Source organism: Gopherus evgoodei, chromosome 15 (assembly GCF_007399415.2).
Source record: "Gopherus evgoodei ecotype Sinaloan lineage chromosome 15, rGopEvg1_v1.p, whole genome shotgun sequence".
NCBI classification, from domain to species: domain Eukaryota; kingdom Metazoa; phylum Chordata; order Testudines; family Testudinidae; genus Gopherus; species Gopherus evgoodei.
The window spans coordinates 3,631,018-3,653,445 of record NC_044336.1 but is presented as its reverse complement, the minus strand read 5'-3'; the positions used below and the strand labels follow the sequence as shown (position 1 = coordinate 3,653,445).

Sequence of the window (22,428 nt, the reverse complement as noted above, 5' to 3'; positions counted from 1 at the left end):
TTTAAAACTTTCCCCCTTGCTCTTTTATGTATGTCAGGTCCTGCCCTATCCACTGTGTGTTAATTCTTGGCAGGTATTTACTGACAGTGATTATGTCATCCCTTAGTCGCCTTTCCTGTAAATGATGCATAAATTCAGCTCTTAAACAAGGTACAATTTTCTACCGATTTTATCTTTAACTATTTTTATATGTCATAGAACCCTAAACTTCATGCACTGTCCCAGAAGTCCTTAGTGCTATACAGGAGGAATAATCCCTTCCCTAGTCTTACAACTTCCCTTTAAAGGCAATGGACTATGATATGATAGGATCTTTCCATTTCTAACTGCAGCAACAATGCAGCTAAATAGAATACTTGTCCTTGTAAAGGCATTATCACATTATAGATGACATAAATGAATGGATTTGTCAAAAACAAATCTTGTCAAACCAATCTGATAGCTTTCTTTTACAGGGTAACAAGCCTTGCGGATGGGGGGAAGCGGTAGACGTGGTATATCTTTACTTTAGTAAAGCTTTTGATACTGTCTCACATCCCCTTCTCATAAACAAACTAGGGAAATACAACCTAGATGGAGCTACTATAAGGTGGGTGCAAAACTGGTTGAAAAACCATTCCCAGAGAGTAGTTATCAGTGATTCACAATCATGCTGGAAGGGCATAAGAAGTGGGGTCTTGCAGGGATCAGTTCTGGGTCCGGTTCTGTTCAATACTTTCATCAATGATTTAGATAATGGCATACTGAGTACACTTATAAAGTTTGCAGACGATACCATGCTGCGAGGGGTTGCAAGTGCTTTGGAGGATAGGATTTAAATTCAAAATGATCTGGACAAACTGGAGAAATGGTCTGAAGTAAATAGGATGAAATTCAATATGGATGAATGCAAAGTACTGTACTCCATTTAGGAAGGAACAATCAGTTGCACACATACAAAATGGGAAATGACTGCCTAGGAAGGAGCATTGCAGAAAAGGATCTGGGGATCATAGCGGACCACAAGCTAAATATGAGTCAACAATGTAACACTGTTGCAAAAAAGGCAAACATCATTCTGGGATATATTACCAGGAGTGTTGTAAGCAAGACACGAAAAGTAATTCTTCTGCTGTACTCTGCTCTGATTAGACCTCAACTGGAGTATTGTGTACAGTTCTGGGCGCCACATTTCAGGAAGGACGTGGAGAAATTTGAGAGTCCAAAGAGCAACAAAAATGAGTAAAGGTCTAGAAAACATGACCTATAAGGGAAGACTGAAAAAATTGGGTTTGTTTAGTCTGGAAAAGAGACAACTGAGAGGGGACACGATAACAGTTTTCAAGTATGAAAAGGTTGTTACAAGGAGGAGGAAGAAAAATTGTTTTTCTTAACCTCTGAAGATAGGAGAAGAAGCAATGGGCTTAAATTGCAACAAGGGACGTTTAGGTTATACATCAGGAAAAACTTCCTAACTGTCCAGGTGGTTAAGCACTGGAATTAATTATCTAGGGAAATTGCAGAGTCTCTATCATTGGAGATTTTAAAAAGCAGGTTAGACAAACACCTGTCAGGGATGGTCTAGATAATACTTAGTCCTGTAACAAGTGCAGGGGACCGGACTAGATGGCCTCTCAAGGTCCCTTCCAGTTCTAGGATTCTATGATTCTATCTGTGTCAGATCTTTTTTGCATTTATCCCAATTAAGCTTCATTCTATGTGTTCTATTTTAGTACCTTTCCAAGAGCCTATAGAACTTTAATTATTTTCCATAATACTAGCTTTGCCCATTAGCTTTGGATTTTTTGTGAATTTGATTAGTATTAGACGGTAACCTGAGACATTTGTATCCATGACTCAGAACGAGAACAGAATGGCTTACTGCTGCCTCCCAGGTGCCAAGACAAAGGATTTGACAAGAAAAGCAAAGGATATCCTGAGGAACACTGGGGATTTCCACTTACTATGGGTCACACGGAAACCAAAAATAAACAGAAGGTTACAGGATACAGCAGATAAAGATGCTACGGATTTATTAAGACAACTGAAGACAACACAGGTGGTCTTCTTAAGGGTCCTTCTGGTGCCAAGTGCAAGCAAAAAGAGAAGGCTGATACTAGAGACCAACCAATGCATAAGTCAACTGTGAGGGAGGATTTCAGATTTGGAGATTATTAGGTTTCCTACTTGGGATAAGAGTCTTGAACATATGGGGTATCTATTCCAGGGTTCAAAACCAGCAGGGCTTGTTACATGGGGTAAGTAGAAAGGTCATAGACAGAAGCTTTCACTCAAAATTCTAGCATGCACTTCTAATCTGAGTAAGTCAGAGTCTGGAACAAAATAAAACCAAGAGGAATATTAACAACAACCCTCTCTGTCTCTGGCAGTGGCTCCATCTGGCACTACCCTCCTCAGCCAGGTTCCGTTCTCAGCCTTCTATTACTGTATGTTATTTTCTACCTTCAACCTTAACTCCCACATCCCCCAAATGAAAGGCAAGAAAAGTGTTGTGAGGATCAGTTCCAACGTCTATAAATATCTGTCCAGAACTTTACATTTTCTTAGTACATATTTATTATTAGTCTGACAAAAATCTTCATTGGCTGGAAGATAAGATTGCTTGAACCATGAAGACATCACTGAAAACCAAAAGATATTAAATGAAAAATTAACAGTTGTATTACAAGCACATAACAAACTTAACATTCTTCTACACTATGTACATAAAGAAATGGATAGCACATATTCTGTAAAACATACAAATTAATTAACAAGAGACAGCTTTAACTCCAATTTACAGTTTGTACTTTGAGGCTTGAAGTCAAAGAAAAAGCCTCTCTTGACATCGCAGAACCAGTCCCCTGCTGATGTACTATTTAATCCATGAGTAACAGTATGTAAAAAATTTAAAAACAATGTAAGAACACTATGTATTTGACATATACATAGTGTTCTATAACTTGGGATTTTGTGTAATCTGACTAATACAGTGACAGGATAAGAAGCATAAAATATATACTGTAATAGTAATGATAATTAAAATATTTTCTTTGCAATTTATTAGAAAATATATTTGTAGCATTTGCATCAGTAGATAATTTGTCAGCGGCAACGCTGCCTCATTAATACAATTTATTAATTTTTGTGTCTTGTTGAATAATTTGCTGTTTGTTTCTTTATATACAGAGAGTAAATAAACCAGTATAGCATGTCTTATGTTTATCATTCATAATAACTTGATTTTTCATTGCTCATATTTTAATTTTTTTCCAAACAAATATAGGAAATGAAAAAATTCAGTTATTTCTTTATTGGTCAACCAACCTTATCTTCTAATCTACCAAGTTTTTCACTTGGATTACATTTCCAAAAATTAAATCCTGACCCCACTGAAGTCAGTTGGAGATTTGCCATTCAATTTGACAGAAACTGGATTTTACCTCATGTTTTACAGGCTTTTTAAAAATCAAATGAAAATTTCACAAAATTGGTGTAAGTATGTAGATCAGACAGAGATAATTTTTGTGAACCAGCAGATTTCCACCTCAGATTGATGCCATTTTCATCTGTAAATCCTCTTCTCTGTCACTTCCTTTGCAAGAAGGAAGAGGAAAGTCTTGTCCCTTAGGGTGTTTCAATAAATGAATTGCAAGCCACATTAAATAAGGCATGCACCCTCCTCTGCACATCATACAGTCGCTCCTAAACATGTCAGATTGATGTTGTCAACTTTAACTCCACTTTATATTTTTTGTAGAAACCTAAAGAGCCGGCATACCTATCAGCTGGCATAAGTAAAATCTGTGAATAAGACTGTAAGTTAGTTGTGAGTGTTCCGATATTTTGGAGACATCACTGTTACACTAAGACACTGAGCTATACCTATTCAGTGTGTGTAAATGTAGGCTACATGTTAATTTGATTTTGCATATTATTTTTGTGGAAAGTTTTTTTTTTTTGCCTTTTTCTTCAAAGAGAGAGTTCTGCACATCAAAAATATAGTCTACAGGAACAGCTTTGTTTCTGGATCAACTATGCTGTTCTTCAACATAAGGACTGAGCTGGATCAGAGCTGCAAGCTTTGCTGAAGACCATTTTCACATAACTCTCATCATCTTTCTATCCTCCTAATCTCCATTTTCTGATCCCTTGCCTCTGCAAAAACAACCATGTTTATAATGTGCTGAGAAACTGGCCTGGTTAGTATATCATCTTCAATTAACTCTGAGTCAGAGGAATGCTGAAACCTGTTTCATGGACCTGGGTACCTGAAACCTTCTGTCATAATAACTCTTGTTGGGAAACCCTTCGACCCATTTGCCTGAATCATGGGGTCATATTAGTTTCTGTGGTGGAAAGTGTCACTTTTGAAACTGTATAAAACACAGAATTTGCCGTTGCTGGTGTAGTAATCAGTACATGGAGGAGGCAAAAGATCAGAGCAGCAAAATACCAAAATATTACAGATTTGTTGCTAAAGGGCTCCAAAAAGAGTGAGACACCTCATTCAAAACTGTAAAGTGGTATTATTCTATATGCACGAACCTGACTTGCAACAAGCTAATATGGAAAATTCGAATACTTTGACAATTTTAATGCACATGTTTTGTTTATGGCCACTTTTCAGACATTCCTTAAAGACCATCTTTTTCTTCATGTTTATTTTTGACTGGACTGTTAAAGCCTTGTATGATCCAGGATTACATTCACTTCTTATCTTCCCTTTCTGCCTAAGTATCATTTCCTTTTATTATATCTTCCTTTTAACATAAAAGAGAGGGTTTCTGATAAGCGTTATGTTAAGAATGTTAAAGTTAATAACTCCATTTGTTTAAATTTACAACTTTCAATTTTCCGGGTGCCACCTTCACTTCTACTTAGATATATCAATGACAGCAAAAGGGAAGCACTAGGTACATGTATGGTCTTGTAATAATTATCAGGAAAAAACAGTTTAAAGTGATACAGTTATGGCAGAATTTTTATTTTAACTATGAAGTCACTACTGCTCCACTCTAATTATTGGCCTCTCTTCCCTTCCATGACGCAGGCCTCCAAAGGTTGCAATTTTAGGGCTTAGCTACTCTTGCGAGTTACAGTGCATTAAAGGAGCCCCGAGCGCACTAGCTCACTACCCGTCCACACTGGAAAGGCACGTAGATCACTCTGACTCCACAGCTAGAGCACTCCTGGTACTCCACCTCAGCAAGTAGAATAATGTTTGATGCACCTCCATTGGAGCGCCCCAGCATCAGTGTGAATGAGATGTTGCATTACTGCGCTCTGATCAGCCTCCTGAAATGTCCCATAGTCCCCTTAAGTCAAGTGGCCACTCGACATTGTTTTGGATATGCCCTTTGAAAGCTCTGGCATGCTTATCTGCTCCGAGACAAAGCAACCATTACAGTGGAATGCTGTGTGAGAGAGAGAGGGGCAGGGGTGGGGGGAAGGTCTGCTGCTGTTGGAATTTAAAAGACAGCATGCTGACATGCTCTCAGCCCCAAAAACCCACTCTCTCCCCCCACATACACACAACACACTCCCTCTCAAACTTCACCCCAGCCCCCATTTGAAAAGCACATTGCAATCACTTTCATGCTGGGATAGCTACCACAATGCACTGCTCTCTGTGGCTGTGGCAAGAGCTGCTAATATGGCCACACCAGTGCGCTTGCAGCTGTCAGTGTGGACAGACTATAGCGCTTTCCCTACTGCGCTCTACGAAGGCTGGTTTAACTCAAAGTGCTCTACCTCTGCAAGTGTAGCCATGCCCATAGTCCTTCATTCTGAACTTGCCTCCTCCCATATCTCCTTTGTCTGTAAGTCTGTCTGTCACCACCTTTATTCTCTGGTGCCACTGACTTAGCTCCACTGGTTGGTAGTAGCTGTTGATGGGGTGAGAAGTATGTGCTAATAGCAGCACCCACAAACATATAAGATTTAATTAGGTTTAAGACCAGACAATACTTACCACAAAAATACCTGGCTTTTGGTTTAACACAAGAAACAGCATAAACCTCTTAACTTAAATGAGTGTGATTTACATGCCAGGACCAACATTATGAAAAGTGACCAGTGATTTTGGGTGCCCAAAACCTTAAAATAAGAGAATATTTTGAAGACAGTGCTAAGCACTCACCCGCTGAAAATAAGCAAAGCCGCCAAAGTCAGTGGTCACTGTGACACTGGCAAACCAGGTGCCATATCAGGTCAGAACCCAGGCCACTTTACTTGTGTGTTAGTACAGATCAAAGTGTTAAATGTGTAAGTGTGTATTCAGATATTTAAACTTCATGAAAACTAGTGGAATGTTACTTGTATTGTTTTCACTTACCTGTTCCTTTTATAATAGCAAACATTTACATTGTGTGTATCCATGTAACTAAATAACCCATCACAGAAATCTTGTGAAATGCTAATGAAGGACATAAGAACTTTAACAGAAAATGCTAATTTCAAAGCAAAAGTGGCCATTATGTGTGACGGTCAGAGGTCAAAAAGCTAAGTGCACTCCTCACTCATCATCATCAAAGGAAAAGCCCACATGTGTAGAGAGACACTGTCAGTTTGCTTCTGTGTGAAGAGACTATAAATATGGATTCAGAGACAGATCCTTCATCTCTGGACTATATGAATTCTAGCAGGGCAAAATAACTCTTGAACTAGAAGATGAAGATCCCCAGAGTTATTCAGGGTAGCCCTGAGAGACTTTTGGGAAACTGGAAGATTACTACATCTCTGCTAGTATTTGTAATTATAGACCCTGACTCTGCTGTACATATATTTTACCTGCTTTATCTTCTCAATAATGCTCACTCTTTTTTCTCAGCTAATAAATCTTTAGTTTACCATAGAACTGGCTGCCAGCATTATCTTTGGTGTAAGATCTGGAGTACCAAAAGATCTGGGGTAAGTGACCGGGTGCTTGGGACAGATGTATGATTTTTGGTTTAAATAATCGTTTATCACAAAGTTCAGTTTGTTTGGGTGGCAAGACAGAAGAGTCTGACGGGACTGTCTGTGACTGCATGGTAAGACTGGTCTAGTGTTTCAGGAGTTCACATTTGTTACTGGCTTGGTAAAATCAAATTATAGCACATGCCAACAGTTTGGGGTATCTGCCCTCGTTTTCTGACCGTCGGCCCTGAGATAACCACACATAGTTATGAGCCATTCCAGACTGTGGGACAGTCAGTACTGAAAATCTTGGCCCACTTCTTCTAAATCCACATTCAGAATGGCTGGCTGGGCCTGGCTGGTAGCATCATTGTTGTACATCATCTCAAACTGACATACAGCTGTGATCTCATCATCTAAATAGGAGAAAAAAATCTCCAGCCAGTGAGGCATGACAGGCAATAGGGCCAGTGTAGGTGGACGGATGTATACGGCTATTTTTTGCCTTTGCACCCATTTCACATAAGGGAGAGAAGAAGATCTCTTTTTTAGTATTACTGGCTATTCCAGCTAATATCTGTAACACCAATTTCCCCTTTAAACCTGTGAAAACTCCACCCCCATTTTTCTTATATTAAATTAACACTACATTTTAATAACAGCTTTTATTCATTCTGCTAGTGTTTTTACTATGTTGTTCAGCAGCTTGCATTGCATTGCATTGCAAAGGGGGAACTGCTATGAACACAACTGTTATAAAATCTATAAAAGAGAGTGCAGATCTTTCCATCTATGGGAGGTTTTTCTGGGTCTGTCCAACTTGTTGAATGAACAGCTCTTTCGCAATCCAATCATTTTGCCCATAGTGAAAGGCACACAGTGTTTATTGTAATTTGCTGCCTTCTGAGAATGGAGTCCTGGCTTGGAGTTTGTATGTGTGAAGATAGTAGAAGACACAGCCAGCATCCATAAAGTCTGCTCAGCACAAAATACTGGTCTACAAAGGAGAAAAAAATTGAATTTACAGCATCTTCTACAAAGGAAATAAAATCATGAGGGAGTGGCTGAAAGCAGGGTGGGTACATCAGCAGCAGCTATAGCTGAAGTGGATGTGCTGGCAGTAGTGGCTCCTAATGGCAAACAAGGCAGGTATATTAGCAGTAGCAAGCCTTTAATCTGCACCATACTATACATTTATAGTCAAGTTTCCTTCACAGATTACTGATTTCACAGATTTTTCAAGTCACGATTTGACCGTCAGTATACCATGGGCCATAGAATTTCATCCACTTACCCCTGTGTTGAACCCAGTAACTTGTGTTTGCCTAAAGTAGATCTTTTCAAAGGCATCCTATCTAGATTTGAGGACATCAAGAGATAGAGAATCCATCACTTCCCTTGGCTAATCATCCTTACTATTAAAATGTGTGATTTATTTCTAATTTGAATTTGTCTGGCTTTAACTTCCAGCTACTGGTTCTTGTTATGCCTGTTTCTGATAGATTAAAGAAAGCTTTAATATCCAGTATTTTTTCTCTGTGAAGATACTTCTGCACAGTGATCAAGTTACAGCTTGATAATTTTGATAAGATAAACAGATTGAGTTCTTTAAATGTATCACTGTAAGGCATTTTCTCCACCCCTCAATTATTTTGTGGCCCTTTTCTGTATTCTCTCCAATTTTTCAACATCCTCTTAAAAATGTGGTCACCAGAAATACATACAGTATTCCAGTATCTGCCTCTGAAGGGTATGCTTGTGTTCACTTTAAACAAAATGTGATTTACAGCGTGCTTATGCATAGGGAAGCATGCTGTGCCTCACCACCCTAGGAACATTCTAGAGAAGGCCAGGGGGAGAAGGGTGAGCGCAACATGTGGAGTGGAGAAGTATAAGCATGTGATGAACAAATCCATATATAGAAAGGTTAAATATGATTGGTTAGAGGTTTGTGTTATGTAACTTGTTATGTAACTGCCATGCGCTATAAAACAACAATGGGAGGGACTCCTTGCTGGAGGGACTGTGGCTGATTTTTGTACCAGGGGCTCTCCCTTTGTGCACACTGAATAAAGTCTTGTTGAATTGAACTGAATCAAATCAAACTGAATCAAATCGAAGACCCTTGATTCTGCCCAGCATCTGACTAACTGGGAACCACAAAATCCCAACACCTCCCAATGCAGGATACAGAGGTAAAATCACCTCCCTACTCTTAATTACTCTTCCCCTGTTTATACATTCAAGCACTTTTTGCCACAGCATAACACAAGCAGCTCACACAGAGTTACTTGTCCTTTGTGACCTTGCAATCCTTTCCCGGGTCCTGCCTTCCACGGAATAGTGTCCCATTCTGTAGGAATGGCCTATATTATTTGTTCCTAGATGGATAAGCATTCATTTGGCTCTGTCAAAACACAGCTTACAACATTCTATTGCCTGTGTTATGCATGAGGTCAGACTGGCTGATCACAGTGATCTCTTCTGGTCTTGGAATTTATGAATGATCCCAATTGCGCGATATGACGGTCTTCACTGTTATTTACCATTCTGCTAATCTCTGTCTCATCTGCAAATTTTATGAGCAGAGCTTTTATACCAGCTTCCAGATCATTGATAAAAATATTGGATAGCCCTAGGTTTAGATTAGCAATTCTCAAATGCAGCCACTGTGGCCACATGCAACCACCATGGCCATATGCAACTACCAGGGGATTTTTCTGTGGCCATGACAGGCTCCTGGGTGGAAATGGGTTCCTGCCAACAGCTTGGCATTGCAGCAGGCCCCTCCCTGCAGCACCCAACTGTTGCTCCTGGCTGCCTTGGTGTTTGCTAGCACCACCAGCAGGGGATCAAGCCACCCTGCACCACACAGCCTCTTGGGGGCTCCAAGAAGCACATCTGCAGACACATGGGGACAGCAGGCTTCAGACTTAGTGTCCCCTCTCTCCAGTGCTGTACACTTCTAGAACTCATCTTTATCCTGATCTTTCCTCTGCTGACATCTGGATTCAGACCAGAATTATGCCAACTCCCCCTTACATCCATCCAAAAGTTCTACTTTTTAGAGTTCAGGTGCAGGAGGGGAGTGTCAGAAAGCTGGTACACACTCTAAAATCGAGGCTCCCCAAACTGTGGGGCATTCCAGTCCTCATGGGGGGCAGGATGTGAGCGCCACCCAGCTCCACTCCTGGCCCTGACTGCTGGCCCTGCACCCAGGGCTCCGCTTCCGTCCCTGTGCCCCAGCTGTCGGCCTCAGCCCCTGGCTGAGGCTCCGCTCCCAGCCCCACAGCTGCCCTCAGCTGTGGCCTCAGCCCCCTTACCCCTGTCTGCATCCCCACTCATGAGGTAAAAAGTTTGGGGACCACTGCTCTAAAAGATGAGAACAGTGTCATGTCTTAGTCATTCTAGTCACCAACTCTGACTCCAATTTCTCTCTGAAACTTGTCCTCTAGGTTTTTAAGAGCTGCTTGTCACAGCTTCTTAGCCTCAATTGTTTCCCAGCAACTATCCAGGTTTGGTTGCTTTATTTTTGGTTGCTTGATTGTCTGTTTGGGGGAAGAAGGGGGCTTCAACCCCCAAGACTTCCCTCAGCTCTGCTCTAACTCCATGTGGAGACACCACTCAGAACTAGCTCAAGGAAAGACTATCATCACCAAAATCATATTCTTGCTGAATAAGGGTTTTCTTGGAGGTCTACCACCCAAGTATGTGTCCGGATTCATCCTGTTACAGCTCTCTAACACAGAGGTCTCCACAGTGGGGTGCGCGCAAGACGATCCATTGGGGGGCGCGGCAGGAGGAGCGCCGCCGGAGCGGGGGGAAAAGGGTGTAGCCAGAAGAGGGAGGGAACGAGTGAGCAGGGAAGCTGCACCCCTTACCCCTCGCAGGCAGGGGCATCCAGAATGCAGGGGCTTTAGGGGCTGTAGGGCCCTGGGCTACGGGGTCCCTGGGGCCCTGGCCTGCAGCTCAAAAGCCCCTTTTGGAATGTAGCCCTGAGTCCTCTGGCCCGTGGAGGAGCAGGGGCAGCTGCACAGCCAGCAGCCAGAAAGAAGCGGTGCTTTCCCCGTCAAAGCTGGTTGGAGAGAAGTGGCCGCTTCTCTCCAGCCGCTGGCCATACGCCTGCCCCTGCTCCTCTTGAGTCCTCCGGCCCGTGCTCACAGGGCCACATTCCAAAAGGGGCGTTAGAGCTGCAGGCAAGGACCCCGGGGCCCCCTTAGCCCAGGGCCCTGCAGCTCCTAAAGCCCCAGCGTTCCAGGTGGCCCTGCCAGGGGGTGAGGTGGGGGAGACTCCCAGAATTGTGTGAGCCACCTGCACACACCCTGCACCAAACAGGAGATACCCCAGGTTTAAGTGCTCGGCACCTCCTGCCTGACCAAGCCCTGAGCCTCCGCGCCCTCCCACACCCTAACTCCCTCCCAGACCCCGTACCCCCACCCTGAGCGCCCTCCTGCACCCTAACTCCCTCCCAGACCCTGAACCCCACCCTGAGCGCCCTCTCACACCCTAACTCCCTCCCAGACCCCGCACTCCCATCCTGACCGCCCTCCTTCACCCTAACCCTAATCCAGACCTTAGAATCGCTGTAACACAAACTGTTAAACCAAGATTTTCAGAAATAATGAAGCATATGCAATCACATTGTTCTAAAAATAATAATAAATTATTTTGAGAGTAAAAAGTTTTTTTGTGCTGTTAAATAAAATACTACAAAAATTCTTAAAATATTGTTTATTTCATCTTTATCTCATCCTTTTTTTAATTTATATTCTTGTATGTTTTATAATGTACATAATATATTAGTATAGTAGTACATGTATATAATTTATACATAAATATACATATATTGGGGGTGCGTGCTCAAAAATTTTTTACTGATAGGGGTGCACAATCAAAAAAGTTTGGAGACCACTGCTCCTACAAACAGCCCTAAGCAATATTGCTGCTGGCTTTCCTTTTAGTCTATCTTGCAGGTGTGTTTCTAGTGGGGTCCTGCAGGGATAGTTCTTCAACCTATGCTATAATATTTTTATCAATGACCTGGAAGAAAACAAAATCATCACTGAAAAAATTTGCTGATGACAGAAAAATTGGGGGAATGGTGACTAATGGAGATAGGTCATTGATAAAGAGACATCTAGATCATTTGGTAATCTGGGCACAAGCAAACAATGTACATTTTAATATGACCAAATGTAAATGTATACAACTAGGAAGAAAGATTGTAGGCTACACTTACAGGATGTAGAATTCTATCCCAGGAATGAGTGACTCTGAAAATGATTTGGAGGTCATAGTGGATAATCAGCTGAACATGATCTCACAGTGTGATGATGTGGACAAAAGAGCTAGTTAAACCACAGGGAAAACTGGAGTAGGGAGGTTATTTTGCCTCTATACTTAGCACCAGTGTGACCACAGCTGGAATACTGTGTCCAGCTGTGGTATACGCTATTCAAGGACGATGGGGATAAACTGGAGGGAGTCACAGAATAGCCATGAGAACGATTAAAGGATTAGAAAACCTGCCTTACAGTGACAGTTTCAAGAAGCTCAATTGGTTTAGCTTAACAAAGAGAAGATTTAAGTTGTAACTTGAGTACAGTCTACATGTATCTACATGAGGAACAAATATTTAATAATGGGCTCTTCACTCTAGGAGAGAAAGGTCTAACACGATCCAATAGCTGGAATTCGAAGCTGGAAATCAGACTGGAAATAAGGCATAACATTTTAACAGTGAAGGCACCTAACCACTGGAACAATTTACCAAGGATTGTGGTAGATTCATAGATTCCATGGCCAGAAGGTACCACTGTGTTCATCTAGTCTGACCTCCTGTTTAACACTGGCCATAGAAATTCCCCCAAGTAATTGCTAGAGGTTTATTTCAGAAAACAGCCAAACTTGATTTTAAAATTATCAGCAATGAGGAATCCACCATGATCCTTTGTAAATCGTTATAATGGTTAATTACTCTCATAATTAAAAATATATGCCTTATTTCCAATGTGAATTTGTCTAGCTTCAACTGTCAACTATTGGATCATGTTATACCTCTCTCTGCTAGAGTAAAGGGCCATTATTAAATATTTAACATAAGAACATAAAAACAGCTATCCTAAATTAGATCGATGGCCCATCTAGCCAAGTACCCTGTCTCTGTCAGTAGCTAGTGAGAGATGCTTCTAGCGGCTGAAGGTCTAGAGAAACTCAGAGCATGGGGTTCCATCCCTGAGCATCTTGGCTATTAGTCATTGATGGACCTATCCTCCATGAATTTGACTAATTCTGTTTTGAACCCAGTTATACTTTTGGCCTTCACAACATCCCTGGCAACAAGTTCCACACATCAACTGCATTATGTGAAGAAGTACTTCCTTATGTTTGTTTTAAACATGCTGCCTATTAATTTCATCAGGTGAACCCTACACCTCTTGTGTTATATGACAAGGTAAATTGTTTTCAGTGACATGGATTCAAGAACACCACACAACAGTGAATACTTCAGACATGTCAGAAAAGAGCTGAAAGAGAAGAAAGCCCAGGTGATCTTTTCAGAGAATCTTCCTTGTCCCATGATCCAGGGAGGACAGGTGGCAGAAGATACTGGAGGTTAATTGTTGACTAGGTAAATTGTGTAATGTGGTTCAGATTTCTGGAACATTAGGGTACCTTCTAAGGGGAAAAGGAGCTGTATGGTTTGGACATTCTCCATCTCAGTAGTAGAAGATCCAACGTTCTGGATGACCGAAGCCAAACAAGTCAGAAGGGCCTTAAACTGGCTACAAAAGGGGAGTGTATTAAGGGTGCAAACTAGGCCTGTAAATTAATCACAGTTAATTCATGTGATTAACTAAAAAAAATTAATCACAATTAATTGTTAAACAATAGAATGCCAACTGAAATTTATTACATTTTTGGATGTTTTCTACATTTTCAAACATATTGATTTCAGTTACAACAGAATACTAAATGTACAGTGATCACTTTATATTTATTTTTATTACAAATATTTGCACTGTAAAAAAAAAAAGATAGTATTTTTCAATTCACCTAATACAAGCACTGTAGTGCAATCTCTTCATCATGAAAGTTTAACTTTAAAATGTAGAACTATATACAAAAAAACCCTGCATTCAAAAAATAAAACAATGTAAAACTCCATTCCATCCTACTTCAGCCAATTGCTCAGACAAACAAGTGTGGTTAAAATTTGCAAGAGATAATGCTGCTGCTTCTTGTTTACAATGTCACTTGAAAGTGAGAACAGGCATTCGCATGGCACTTCTGTGGCCTGCATTGCAAGGTATTTACATGTCAGATATGCTAAACATTCGTATGTCCCTTTATTCTTCGGCCACCATTCCAGAGGACATGCTTCCATACTGATGAAGCTCGTTAAAGAAAAAAATGCATTAATTATGTTTGTGACTGAACTCCTTGGGGGAGAATGTTATGTTTCCTGTTCTGTTTTACCAGCATTTTGCCACATATTTCATGGCATAGCAGTCTCAGATGATGATCCAGTAAATGTTTGTTTTAAGAACATTTTCACAGCCGATTTGACAAAGTGCAAAGAAGGTACCAATGTGAGATTTCTAAAAACAGATACAGCACTCTACAGAAGGTTTAAGAATCTGAAGTGTCTTCCAAAATCCAAGAGGGACGAGGTGTGGAGAATGCTTTCAAAAGACTTAAAAGAGCAACACTCATATACGGAAACTACAGAACTTGAACCACCAAAAAAGAAAATCAACCTTCTGCAGGTGGCATCTGACTCAGATGATGAAAACGAACATGCGTTGGTCGACACTGCTTTGGATCGTTATCGAGCAGAACCTGTCATGAGCATGGACGCATGTTCTCTGGAATGGTGGTTGACGCAAGAAGGGACATATGAATCTTTAGCGCATCTGGCATGTAAATACCAACAGTGCAATGTGAACGCCTGTTCTCACTTACAGGTGACATGGTAAACAAGAAGGGGGCAACATTATTGCCTGCAAATTGTAACCAAACCTGTTTGCCTGAGTGATTGGCTGAAGTAGGACTGAGTGGACTTGCGGGGTCTAAAATTTTACATTCTTTTATTTTTGAATGCAGGGGGGTTTGTACATAATTCTACATTTTTAAGTTCAACTTTCACGATAAAGAGATCGCACTGCAGTACTTGTATTAGGTGAACTAAAAATACTATTTCTTTTGGTTTTTTACTGTGCAAATACTTGAAATCAAAAATAAATATAAAGTGAGCACTGTACACTTTGTATTCTGTGTTGTAACTGAAATCAATATATTTGAAAATGTAAAAAACATTCACAAATATTTAAATAAATGGTATTCTATTATTGTTTAACAGTGCGATTAATTGCAATTAATATTTTAATTGATAACCCTAGTGCAAACACTAAGCCATGTAACCCAGAATCAGTTATTAATGTAATAAATCAAGGTGTTAAATGACAAAGGTATAACTCATTTCAGTAAATCAATTCTAGGGCCTCATTAATAAATAGGAGGTATAGCAAATTCTCATTGTATGAGAAAAATCTGACTAAGTTGAGGATTCATGGATTTTAAAACCAGATTTTAGTCGTCTTGACCTGCTTCACAACTGAGACCACATAATTTCACCCAGTGATTCCTACATCTGCTCAATAACTTGTGGTTCAACTAGACTGCGGGCACCGTGTTGGGGACACCTGAACTAGACTGTATAAAAGAAACATCTGATTTCAATTTAGAGATGCCAAAATTTTACTACATCTTTTATAATTCAGATGTGACTGGAATGTCCAAATCACTTGTTACAACTTATTTAGAAAAGACAAAATGGATAAAAAAGATAAGAGTGACACTCTATATCATAGGGTTATTAGCTACAATACAGTTATTGACAATTCAGGAACACAGGTTCTTGTCTATGCGGGCTGTGGATCAGCTCCCTAATTCTACAGTCTCTGCCAACACAAACATTGCCTCTCCGGCTTCCCCAGGCTTTGCTTTCTCTGTACACATTAGTAACAGGGGCACATCAATCCCAAGTCCTCTGGGAGTCTTTCTGGAGTGCCCAGTCCCTGTTCCACTGACCACTCACAGAGCTCTCAGATTCACTACTCCCAAAGGAGAAGTGCACACCAGCGTACTAGTTTAACTCAGGATCACCACTCCACTAAACATACACAGCACTTAGAAATATTTATAGTGAAAACAAGAATAAAAGTTTATCATCAAAAGAATAGAGATTCAAATGACAGTAAGAAAATATTGGAAACAAATGGTTACATAGAAAACAAAATTATAACATGCTTCTTAGAGCCTAAAAAACATTAATCACAAGACACTTCCTCACTCCCACTGGGCAACTTAACACTGGCAAAAGGCCTTGGGGTTTCAGCCACACTGGCTGAAATACCCCTAAGATCAAGCCCACTGGTGGCTTGTCCTCACAGACTGAAGGATACCTTCAGATCAGATCTTTTGATCTTCACCAAAAACAGGGTTCCAACTTTCACCTCTGCCCCGTTGGGTACCTCTTCCGGTTAATTTTCTTCTGAAATCTCTGCAAGCTCTTCATTAGCATTTGACTTGGTATGCTAATAGACTTCTATCGTGAGTGTGATGGGATGCCCACCCCACACGAGGCCTGACGGGGTAAATCACACCAGTTAACCTATAGGCTGCACCGGGCAGAAACTGCTGAGGAAGTCCAGCTGGGAGAAGAGCTGGGTGGGGTTTATAAAGAGAGGAAACTGGCCATAGACAGGGGGCTGCAGTGAGGAAGACTGACATCACGTTCCCTGATACAAGGGGGAAGAGCAGGAACCTGTAATAATAGTGTTGGAAGGAGTCTAGGGAAGGAGCAGTAAGGCCTGGGAGAGTAAAGCCCAGAGCTGCTTGACTTAAGGGTCCCTGAATTGGAATCCAATGCAGAAGGCGGGAGCAGGTTCCCCTACAAGCCATTGTGGGAGTGGCACACTAGAAACTACTGGAAGGAGGCTGGAAGGAGACTTTGATAATACCCCAGAAGGGGGAAGAACTTTAATGTGATTTGAGCAGAGGGCTAAGCCATGAAAATGAAAGCACTGCAGCTCCAGGAGCATGAGAGGCCACAGAGTGAGTGAGTGAGATGATGGGCTGAGCAACCACAGGAAGGAGCATCAGACCAGACAGAAAGCCGAGTAGCCCAGAGGAGCCACAAAGAGGCTGTTTGACCACCAACCAGTGTTACAATGAGACACACAATACATGATTCACCAGCGAGATAACTGTCTCCCATCTCCTCTCTGGAGAGATGTGTCTCAAGACACGCTACCTTTACCTGTCCTGTCTTTAACTACAAAATCTGGAGAAATGGAGACTATTTATTGTAACTGGAGGTTCTCCGAAGTGTGTAGTCCCTTTCTGTATTCCACATGTGGGTATGCATATGCATCATGAGCTTTAGTACAGAAAGACGTCAAAGCCATGTCTGTTGACCCACATGTGCACCGTACATGCTGTTGTGCTCCTTACCAAGGGCATAAAAGTCAGTGTGAGTCGACACCTCTCCAGTTCCTCTTCTTACCACAATCCAACCAGATCTGAAGCAGAAGGGATGGAGGCCCGCTAGTGGAATACAGATAGGGACCAGATTTCGAACTGAATTGAACCTCCAGTTACAGTAAGTAATCTCCATTTCTTGTTCAAGTAATGGTCTCTATGTGTATTCCACATGTCTGTGACAGGCAAGCAGTATTCAGACTGGAGGAGGGTGCAAGGAAGGTGGCAGTAGAGATGCTTGTAGTACTGCCATCCCTATGGCTACATCTGCAGTTGTTGCTTGGACTACGGCATAGTGCGTCATGAACAAAAGGACAGAACTCCAAGTTGCTGCCCTGCAAATGTCCTACATACACTCTTTCTACTATGGCAATAAAATTCTTGGAGATTTTCTAATGGGTTTAGTTCTTTGCAGACAAAACACCAGGGCACCCCTGACATTCAGGGAGTGAAGTCTACTGTCTTTGGAAGAAGCATGGGGTTTCTTGAAAAATACAAGTGAGTGTATTGTATGATTGTTTCAGAGTTCCACATCAATCTCGGTAGAAATCTGGGGTGTAACCTAAGGAAAATCATCTTTGTGAAACACGGTATAGGCAGAATCTGCCATAATGGCTCTAGTTCACTTTCCCTGCCCGAAGTGATGGCACTAAGACTTCCACCTTCATGGCCAGGTGGGTCATGGCACAATTTGCCATAGGTTCAAAGGGCAGACCTCCGAGTGTTGACAGGACATGGCTGCATGGCATAGGTTTACTGATTGGTGGGAAGGTCCTGATCAAGCCCGTCATAAACTGTATGGTTACCGGGTGCGTAAAGACACAATGTCCTTCTATCAGAGGAAGAAAGGCACTAATCGCTGCTAGGTGTCCCCGCAGAGAACATAGGGCTAGACCTGCAGTCTTTAAGGAGTGGAGATAGTCTAGGAAACTGGAATGTTCATGATATCTAGTGACTTTTGGTGGAGTCATGCCCAGGGCAAAAAGTGCCTCCATTTAGCTAGGTACCAGAATCTAGTAGAATCCTTTCTACTTTAGTTAAGGATTTCCTGAATGGGTCAGAGCATGAGTGTTCTATTTCCAATGCCCACTCAAACAACAGGCCATGAGGTGATGTGAGCCTGGGGTACTTGATTTTTCCTATTTCCTGGGAGATCCAGAAAGGGGTGGATCCTGATAGGTCAGTGTACAGACATCATTAGAAGTTCCATGAACCGGAACTGTCTGGGTCAGTAGGGTGGTAGGAGGATGATGGTGGCTCTGTCACAACAGATCTTTCCTATGACTTGCAGTAGTAGTGTGACAGGAACAAAGGCATATCTGAGGCCATCTGTACAAGAGAGCAGGAAAGCATCACCCCCAGAACAATACAGGTGAAGTTTTCTGTTCATCTGGGACAAAGAGATCATATAATAGAGTACTCCACTGAATAAATATCTTGGTTAGGACTGTGTCGTAGATCTCCCATTCGCGGTCTGAAGAGAAACTTCTGCTTAGTTTGTCTGTTAGTGAGTTGTGAACACCTGGGAGGTATGTGGCCTGTATTGCGATGTGATTTTCGATACACTAGTATCTGAAGTCTGACTGCTTCCAGGTAGCAGAGAAGAAATCTCATTCCTCCTTATTTGTTGATATACACCACCATGGTGACATTGTCCTATATAGAGCGAGCATATACAGGGAAGGAAAGCCTTGCATGCAAGGTGGACTGTCCTCAGTTCCAGTAAATTTAGATGCCTGAGCAGTGTGGTAGTCCAGGTGAGTGCTTCCAGTACCCATGTGTGGTCGATTCTTAAATGTTTGCTGAAGAAATTCGCCACTGTGTTCTGTAGTCCTGGTAGACAGACCACTGAGATCAGTATGAAGAGTGATATAAAACAGTTCCATAGTTTTATGGATTCGTTGCACAAGGACTAAGACCTTGCTCCTCCTTGCAGATTGATATAATGCATTGCCACTCTGTTGTCCAGCATTATTCTTATTGGGTGGCCCTTAACGCGTGGTAGGAATTGTTTGCAAGTGTAACAAATTGCTCTGGCCTCCACTATGTTGATACGGAGGATTGCCTCCTGAGGGATCCATTTGTCACTGAGCTGTGAGATTCTGAAACTGTGCGTTCCAATCTATTGATGAGGCATATACGGTGATATTCCTTGTGGAGGGAGGATGTAGAAATGCACATATTTTGTGGGTTCTTTCAATTTAGGGACACGAGGACCTTCTGAAATACAAACACCTGCTTGGATAGACTATGTCTGGTGGGGGTGCAGATGGTTCTCAGCCGGGCTTGAACATACTGAAAGTGAAGTCTTGCTAAGACAAATGTGCAGGCTGCCACAAGGCCCAGGAGTTGTAGGCAAGCCCTTGCAGTTGTTTGTGGGTTCTGTTGAATTGTTTAAACAAGGTTGGACATTGTGGTTAATCTGTCCTTAGGTAAATATATTGTGGCAAAAGAAGAGTCCACAGTGGCTCTGATGAAGTCTATATATTGGGTCAGTGTTAGGGTAGACTTTTCCACATTGATGCAGAGGTACAGAGAGTGAAAGAGACAGCTGGTTGCTGTCTATGTTTCAAGAAGCGACCCTTTAGGAGCCAATTGTTTAGGTAGGGAAGGTGATTATGTCATTTAGCAAAGCTGACGGATCTTTGGTAGACACTTGCAGCGGTAGAAAGCCTAAATGGTAAGATGCAGTACTGGTAGTGGTCACTGACTACTACAAATCATAGGAGTTGTTTGCATGAGGGATGAATAGCAACATGAAAATAAGCATCCTAAAGGTTGAGGGAAACAAACCAATCTCGTGGATCCAGAAAAGGAATTAATGTTGCTAGGGTTACCATTCTCAATGGTTGAGAATAGAGAGGGAAATTAAAAATCTTGAGGTCTACAATTTTCTTCTGGAGAAGGAGGTATGATATTAAAATGTCCTGATGAAGTCCAGTGGAACAGATTTGATTGCCCCCAGAGCAAGGAATAAGTGTATCTTCTGCCTTCTTTGTTGAAGAATGTCCAGGGAGCTTGAAGTGTTCTTCTACTGGCTATTGTATGTTACCATTCCTGATGTCTGATTTGTGTCCATTTATTCTTTTATGTAGAGATTGTCTGGTTTGGCCAATGTACATGGCAGAGGGGCATTGCTGGCACATGATGGCATATATCTAATTAGTAGATGTGCAAGTGAATGAGCCTCTGATGGTGTGGCTGGTGTGGTTGGGTAGATACAGCGCTCTCTTGCCGACAACGCAAACATCGCTCGTTGGGGGTAGAAGTTTTTTGTCGGCAGGAGAGCCAACAAACAATGGCTGCACTTCATGACTTTTAGCAGCACAGCTGTAGCGATGCAGCCGTGCCACTAAAAGCTGTGTAGTGTAGACATAGTCTCATCAAGGTGGTTTTATTTTGTCAGCAAAACAGAAGAGTTTTGCCGCCAAAAGTAGCTTTGCAGTGTGTACACCTCCACTGTTTGTCGGCAAAAGCTGCCTTTTGCCGACAAAACTATGTAGTGTAGACAAGGCCTAAGTGATTGCTCAATGCGTGTCATTCACATCATTTCTGAGGAGGAAATTGCCTGCAAGTGTTAGGGCTTATATACATGAGCATTTAATTCATGGCGACCTGGGATGTGACTCTACCCCACCCTACCCTGCATAGATTGCTGATGTACATTAACAGTTCATTAATGTGCTTTGATCTAGTTCTCTTTGAAAAACATATTAATGAAATGTTAATGTGCATCAGCAAAATCCACATGAACAGTTAGTCAGCAGCAGGCTAATGCAGAATAGCTTCCTGCCCCAGCTTGCCATGGACTAACTGTTTGTGTAGACAAGTCCCTTCAGTCTAAGCATAGGTAGTACTAACAAATTAGCACTTGATGCACAGGTTGGTGGCCAGTACTGTTCTGGGGGAATATGGAATCTGGACTGTGCTATGGATCCAGGATTATTTGAGAGGGACGTGGAAATGGCATCAGAGTGGCCAATGCAAGAGTGCCAGACAAGAGGTGTTAGTTCTCTGCTGGAACAGACTTGCTGAACTTTTGCCAGGAAGCACAAGCATGATGGACAGGGTCTGTGCTGGGCACTGGGAACAGGTATCCTCAATGCATTGTACAGGCACACGTGCTGAGACTGGGGAGAGGTGCTGAGAATAGGCAAGCTTCATGCATCTCATAAGCACACACTACTGAGCTACACCCAACAAAGCCAATACAGCTGGGCGTTTAAGCAGAAAATTTCTGGGAATTCAAACCCATGGAACACAAGTGATGGCATATTCTCTTAGTCCTTCCTCATGTTTACTTATTATGGTACTACCCTCACTGAACCATTCTGAGGGGCTATTATTGCCAGCTATGTAAAGGAGAATCAAGATCATGTGGTAGAGGTGGCATGTAACTTAAGTTTGAATTTTCTGGTTTTGAAAGGTTTAATATTGTGTTAATTAAGAAGTTTTTTGTAATAAATCAAAATTGAGACATATGCAGTCAGTTCACTACAAAAAATGGTTAAGAGTCAAGCTTGCCTATTGATTTCTCATGCCCTTCTAGAACATGGTAGTGGATAAACTTAAACTTCTGAAAACCAGGAAATAAAGAGTTGCACTACTGTTTCACAGAGCTCCACAACCTTAATTCTGCTTCTGTGGAGAATAGGCACTCTGCATTTCAGAGTTCTGTGTGTTCAGCACAACTCCACTGCTTCACTTTTAATCAGACAGTCACACTATTCCTCACTAAGCTAAATCTTAGCAGTTTTGATACAGGGAGCATTTGCTGGTGGTCTGCATGTCTCTCACTGTCAGCTCCAGAAGCTGATATCCCTTTAGGGATGTCAACAGGAAAAGAGAATAAATATTTCTCCCCCCAGTCGAACACACCCTTTTGTATTCTCATTGTCCACCAAAACTCCACATTTGAACCAGCATTCGCACACTGCCATGCACACTCTCTGAGCTGCACGGTCAGTGTATTAGCATATATTACAATGCGCCACAAGGTTCAGC

The 22,428-nt window shown here is 41.8% G+C and overlaps 1 protein-coding gene across 9 annotated transcripts in view; it reads right to left on the bottom strand.

Moving 5' to 3' along the window:
- The window catches only part of MAP2K4 (mitogen-activated protein kinase kinase 4), a 187,177-nt gene that overhangs the window by 116,277 nt on the left and 48,472 nt on the right, over positions 1–22,428 (bottom strand). The window contains exon 1 of one of the 9 annotated variants that reach the window (XM_030534450.1): positions 5,734–5,898. The exons of the other annotated variants lie outside the window; for them this stretch is intronic. Coding sequence (XP_030390310.1) covers positions 5,734–5,788 — 55 coding nt within the window. The 5' untranslated portion in view covers positions 5,789–5,898. Of the gene's footprint in view, positions 1–5,733; positions 5,899–22,428 lie in introns of those variants that run through there. 9 annotated transcript variants of the gene reach the window in all.